Genomic DNA, 6,562 nt, shown 5'->3' with positions numbered 1-6,562 from the left:
CACACACACACACACACACACACTCACACAAAGAAAGAGAGAGAGAGAGAGAGAGAGAGAGAGAGAGAGAGAGAGAGAAAGAAAGAGTGAGGGAACGTATTGTGCACAATTCATTTAACTTGGATAACGGTGTCATTATGTTACCAGTGCCAGACCTTATAATTAAGTAAAATCCATGATAGAAAAACTAATGCATGCGAGATAAAATGTTTCTTCAAAACACTAAATTACAACACAAGTAAAAACGGGCTGAAATATGAAGATGTAATGGCAACAATTTTCACAAAGTCAGGCCTGCTTTCCATAGAAAAGTAGAGAATAAAATGATCTGGACACCTGTTAAGAATGTCATACAATCACCCAGCCTCGAGAGCCTGTAACTAAAAACACCAAGCACTCAGGCTATACTATTAAGTAAGAATTTGCGAAAGATGGATAAAAAGAGTTTTTAAAAACCCTGTGAAACTACAACACATCTACACTGATAGAGCTGAAGGTTGGCCTGCCTTAAAAAAAACTTCTTTCCCACCCAAACCTTTTCCTTCCTTAACCCCCCCCCCCTCCCTCCCTCCGGCCCCGGACGCTCAGCGGCAGCAGAGGATGAAAAAGTAAGAGCAAAATAGAGTAATTGTGTCAGCGAGTTCAAGTATCTAGGCAATATCTTCTCGTGTGACGCACGTCTCAACAGAGAAATTGAGACGAGAGTACAAATGACAAACAGCGCCAGCTACCAGCTTTCCCCACTCCCCAAACATCCTAATATTCCCACTGAGACCAAAGTCAAACTCATTAACTCTATCTTCATTCCCACTCTGACCTACCAATGCCAAACATGAACCTTGACCAAAAGTCTGGAACGTGAAATAACCCCCTGCGAGATGAGATGTCTAAGGTGGAGCCGTCAACAAAACCAGATGGGACATTATCAGAAACAATAGGATCAGAACAACGATGGGAACAACACGTGTCCTCCACTTCATTCAAAGGCAAATTACCAGGTGGTTTGGACATCTGACATCAATGGCACCTCACCAGCTTACAAATAAAGCGTACTACCAACACTACAAGAACAGATAGCAGGGTACAATGCAAAAGAAAGACCAAGGAGGACCTGGGTAGGGGGTGTGAAGGATACCCTGAAAACACACAACATTCCACCCAACCAGGCCATCCAGCTTGAAAAAGACAGAAAGACCTTTCTCTCCTCGATTCCCTAGACTCTAGTAGAGGAAAAAGAAGAAAGATAAAGTAAAGTAAGTAAGTAAGTGCGGTGTCACTGTCCACCTACTCTGTTCACATAGGGTCGTAGAGGAACAGCGTCCGGGGCGCTTGGGCGACCTGCCCAGTCCGGGGTCGCGCTCCACCTGGGCCGCGTGTGGTAGAAGACGCTAGGGGGCGCTTTGAACTCGCAGCCTTGCACGGTTCTGGGCCGCTTCTCTTTCCGGGTGAAACACTGCATCTCCCTTTCACCCTGAGGTCAGAAAGCAAAAGCTCTATCGGCTTTATAAACATTGCAAGAATATTCAGAGTCGTTTTCAAGATATTCAAAGAATTACATTCGAAAAAAGACTGGTATATTGTGAAATTCAGAAATGTTTTCGTTGCTTCTATTTTGATAATAATTATCATAATGAGAAGAAGAAGAAGAAGAAGAAGAAGAAGAAGAAGAAGAAGAAGAAGAAGAAGAAAAAAGAATAACAACAACAACAACAACAACGACAACAACAACAACAATAGCAACAGCAACAACAACAACAACAACAACAAACAACAAGAAATAGCATTTGTATAAGGTGAATGTATAACGTGCAATGATTTTCATTACTTGTTGTCAAAGGCACAATGCTTGGTTCAAGAACATGCTTTGAAAATACTCGAATACTTTGAAATGATGCGGGAGTTCAGTGCGGATTCCTATGAGAAAAGTGTTGCCTCGTTTGTCGATTGTTGTTGTTGTTGTTGCTTTTTTTTTTTTATTTAGGGGGGGGGGGGGCTTTCTTTTAAACCACGTCTACGTCTGAGAACATGGGGAAAAAAGTTAATTGAGATTCGATTTGAAGGCAACAGTTTGGGGCTTTATGGACAAGGTAAGTTGAGAAGTACAAGAGAAGGGAGTAAGTATACGTTTTTTTAGAAAAGTCAACATAGGCCTACACGGTGTCTATAAAAAGTGGATCTAAACAAAAGACAATAACTCTATGGTCAGTGAACTGATTTTAACAAAACTTCGAACAAATACAATCCTATAACGAAAACATCAAGTTTGTGAATATGAAACAAATCCATCAACGGTTTCGATAAATATCAAATTTTAAAAAATATTCAACCAGATTTGGATAAAACACAAAAATTCACTTCTTAAAAGCTTTAAGCTACAGGGGCTTGGTCGACCCGTTCTGGTTTCACGACAAGGATGGTAAAGCCAGGACAGTCACATCAGATGGATATCTCACCTTGCTCAATACGACGAACTGAGCATTAGGTATCTTATATGTTTTCCATAAGCTAATCTGAACATGGTATCAATCAAGGTTGACTTACACCCCACAGGAAGCACAGATATAGAATAAAAAAAAGAATAAAAGGAAGCGGAAGTTGGAACCATTCGAATTTCTCCACGAACATATTTTGATTTTTTACAGCACAGGTTAATGACGTAATTTGCAATTACTTTCTGAGGATATCTTTGGTGTAAGGCTGAACTTGTTGTTCGCCTCTGTACGACTTTGAAAGAAAACGTTAAACCATCTATCCCAAATCTTTTATTTTTTAAATAACAGAAAGAAAAGTACGCGACAATAGGCCTGATAAGAAATCGATACTTCAGATATTTATCACAAGCAATGCAGACTCGCGGATCGAAGCAAGGTGACAAGGGCGGTCGCTGCTCTGGTGTTGACAAAGGTTTTACCGCAAATCCTCCCACGTTCACCGACTCATTTCGACTAAAAACTGGGTGAAAAGGGAGTGGTCCGGAAACGTTTGTGGTGTTAAGTGTTTGTCTTGTAATACTTACTTAAACAGTCTTTGTCACACGTCAGTCAGAAGCAATATTGTTACAAATATTGTGTTGTTAAAGCGTTTTTCATCACGTCTGGACAACCATGGGTATGACAGGGATGCAGTATGCTATTGTCCTGATGGTTACTCTCTGGTTTGCTGTAAGGTAAGTTCCTTTAATAATTATTTCTTACTTTCTTTCTGAGCGTTATCCGTCCACTGCAGGATATAGCCCTCCAACAATATCCTCCATCCAGTTCTATCTGCTGTTTTCGGTATCAAGGCTGTTTGTATCCAGGTTGTACACGCCTTCTATCTAGTGTGATCTTGCCACCTTCTTTCTGGTCTTCCCCTTCATCGCATTCCTGTTCTTGGTCTCCATTCATGGCATCTTGATGTTCATCTGTTATCTTTGATTTTACCGATATGAGCAGCCCATTTTCCCCCAGCAATATAGATGAAAAGGTTACCTCTTTGAAATTGCACGACCTCCCTCCCTCCCCCCTCCTCCCTCCAAGGAAAAAAAGGAAGTACAGTCGAGCCTGTTCGAACGGCGACCTCTCCAAGACAAACACAAATCACCTGTACAAACAACGGCTTCCTACATCCATCTTATGTTTTTTGGGGGGTATGATGACATTCGTTCTCCTTGACATCAACCTTTCTGAGACAACCACTTTTCTCCTCGACAATAGGTGGCCGTCTTAGAAATGTCAACTCCTTCACAATAATACAGCTGTACTGTATTGCCCAAATCTGATTTTAGTTATGTATGTGTACGTATGTTTGTCTGTGTGTGTGTTTGTGTGTGTGTGTGTGTGTGTGTGTGTGTGTGTGTGTGTGTGTGTGTGTGTGTGTGCATTATTTTAAACCAGTTTCTCCCATTTCAGCACTGCTGACCATTCGGCAGATCACACAGCGGGTAACGATACTTCCAGCAGCAATGATACCTCCACAGGTGAGATACCCGTAGATTCAGGCTAATAATAATAATAATAATAGATAGCATTTGTATAGCGCATATCCCCGCTCAGCAGCAGGCTCTATGCGCTTTACACTATATTATTACCCCAGCAGACCATAGAACACTCCGAAACATTCTCAGCTTCCCGGGAAGCATACAGTGCAAGCAGCTGATTAAGCGCTCAAACACTAACAAACTGACAAGATCTTTCGCTGTCTATAGCCGGGTACCCATTCCCACCTGGGTGAAGTGAGGAAAATTCGTGTAAAGTGCCTTTCCCAAGGACACAACGTCGGGCTCCTGACGGGATTCGAACCCACGACCTTACGGTTGTGAGTCCGAGAGCCTAACCACTAGGCCACCGAGGCTAACAGTACAGGGATGGTAACGACTACACTGTAAATTGTTTATGTGTTTAATGTTGTTACGTAAAATAACAAATGCCCCACGCTCTCTGTGTGAATAAATTGTACTAACCGATTGATGTTAGGGTTAAATTGTCGGAAAAGTCACTTTTTCTCTAACACCAATAGAGAAAAGCAAGTACGTGAAAAAAATATTACAGGTTAAGAAAAAACGGGGGGGGGGGGGGGGGTGAAAAATGTTTCAAGATCTACATTTTTCCTGACAGGGAGCAGCACAGTGTTCAAGTCAGAATTATAGGAAATCCCGTTTCATCCTTTTTTTTTTTTTTTTTTGGTTGCTGTTGTTTTGCTTTTAGTTATCCTAATCCTAAAGAAAGTGGCAGATTCATTGTAAGTAAAAAAAAATTTCGCTTATCATTTGCTGACTCTTTTATTTTCTGGGACCTCAAGGGGAAGTAATAAAGTGGTAAATAGTCATGACAGAGTTATTTTTGTTTAGTGTTACAGGCTGGCCGCATATGTCTATCGTTTCCTACTTGACCGATTAGCTCTATAAAATATACATCATCATCATCATCATCATCATCATTATTCTTCTCCCTCTTCTCCTTCTTCTCCTCCTTCTCCTCCTTCTCCTCCTTCTTCTCCTCCTTCTCCTCCTTTTCCTCCTTCTTCTCCTCCTTCTCCTCCTTTCTCTCCTCCTTCTCCTCCTTCTCCTCCTTCTCCTCCTTCTCCTTCTCCTCCTTCTTCTCCTCCTTCTCCTCCTTCTTCTCCTCCTTCTCCTCCTTCTCCTCCTTCTCCTCCTTCTCCCCCTTCTCCTTCTTCTCCTTCTTCTCCTTCTTCTCCTTCTTCTTCTTATCATTATTATTGTTATATTATTATTGTTGTTATTATTATTATTATTATTATTTTATATTAATGGTAATAATGATGATAATAGTTATAACAATGATAATAGTAATTTATGATGATGGGGATCATGATGATGATGATGATGATGATGATGATGTGCTCTTAACAATATTATGACCCCAGTTTACCCTAGAACACTCAGAAATATTCTCGGAAAGTCTGTTTGTTTTTGTAAAGTGTTTTATGGCGCTCGCAACTGCTTAAGGTCATATGAGCGCGCGGGACACACCTAATATTTTCAGTTGGTAGGAAATTATGAATTTTGCCCGGGTGGCGGCCGAGGCCTGCTCTTATCGATTTTAGACCACCAAGGGATCTTTAACATGCGCAACTTGCACAGGGGCCCTCCGAGATTTTTCGCCCTTGTCCGAGAAGGCTAGGTGTAGATCTTTCCTACCAGAAGATCAGGGGTGTGGCAGAAAGACAGCAGTAAGAAGAAGCGAAGGAGTAGCAGTAGAAAGGCTGTAGAAAGAATCAGGAGCCCAGAGGAAGGGGCAAATAATGTGAGGGGGTCGGGGCAGGAAGAGGAGACGAAAGCAGACGACAGAACTTTGCTAGAGAGCAGGAAATGAGGTGAAAGGAGACAAATTTAGAGAAGAAAATGTTTCGGTCGCTACCCGGATTCGAACCCGGGACCTTTTGAATGAGAGGCCAACACCTTAACCTCTAGGCCACGAGAGCCCCCTCGGAAAGTCTGGAAGCATAGAGTGCAAGCAGTCTATCAAGTACTCAAACCTAAAAGAACTGAATTGACAAAGTAATTTGATTTTAAATAATATCCTCCCTTTTTTTAAAAACAGCTGTTTCGACAGAATCCGACAACTCCCACAATTCTCCAGTTCTCTTCGGCACTTGCTACATGCAACCCAACCCAAATTATGCCGGAGATGAAGCGGTGACGGGGATTGTCAACTTTCATCAGGTATACATACTTGGCGTGTGTGTTTGTGCGTGTGTGTGTGTGTGTGTGTGTCTGGTTGTGTGTGTGGATGTGTGTGTGTGTGTGTTTGTGTGTGTGGATGTGTGTGTATATGTGTGTGTGGATGTGTGTGTGTGGGTTTGTGTGTGTGTACATGTGGTTTTATGTGTGAGTCTGTATGTGGATGTGTGTGTGTGTCTGTGTGTGTGGGTTTGTGTGGATTTGTGTGTTCGTGTGTGTGGATGTACGTGTGTTTGTGCGTGTGTGTGTGTGTGTGTGTGTGTGTGTGTGTGTGTTTGAGTGCGTGTGTGTTTGTGTGTGTGTTTGTGGATGTGTGTTTGTTTGTGGGTATATATGTGTGTGTCTGTGTGTGTGTTTGTTTGTTTATATATATATATATAA

At 41.9% G+C, this 6,562-nt stretch overlaps 2 protein-coding genes across 2 annotated transcripts in view; one reads left to right on the top strand and one right to left on the bottom strand.

The window, feature by feature from the left end:
* LOC101856019 overlaps window positions 1-2,570 on the bottom strand; it is an 18,771-nt gene extending 16,201 nt beyond the window's left edge. Inside the window, exons 1-2 of the mRNA XM_005097136.3 lie at window positions 2,454-2,570; window positions 1,289-1,471 (exon numbers count right to left, since the gene is read on the bottom strand). Coding sequence (XP_005097193.1) covers window positions 1,289-1,459 — 171 coding nt within the window. The 5' untranslated portion in view covers window positions 1,460-1,471; window positions 2,454-2,570. The remainder of the gene's footprint in view (window positions 1-1,288; window positions 1,472-2,453) is intronic.
* A 312-nt stretch (window positions 2,571-2,882) lies between these two features.
* Window positions 2,883-6,562, top strand: part of LOC101855786 (superoxide dismutase [Cu-Zn]) — a 7,381-nt gene continuing 3,701 nt past the window's right edge. Inside the window, exons 1-3 of the mRNA XM_005097135.3 lie at window positions 2,883-3,166; window positions 3,891-3,958; window positions 6,042-6,163. Of these exons, the coding sequence (XP_005097192.1) occupies window positions 3,105-3,166; window positions 3,891-3,958; window positions 6,042-6,163 (252 nt within the window). The 5' untranslated portion in view covers window positions 2,883-3,104. The remainder of the gene's footprint in view (window positions 3,167-3,890; window positions 3,959-6,041; window positions 6,164-6,562) is intronic.

The sequence above is a fragment of the Aplysia californica genome, unplaced genomic scaffold (genome assembly GCF_000002075.1).
Source record: "Aplysia californica isolate F4 #8 unplaced genomic scaffold, AplCal3.0 scaffold00147, whole genome shotgun sequence".
NCBI lineage: Eukaryota > Metazoa > Mollusca > Gastropoda > Aplysiida > Aplysiidae > Aplysia > Aplysia californica.
This window is presented reverse-complemented; position numbering and strand designations above follow the sequence as displayed.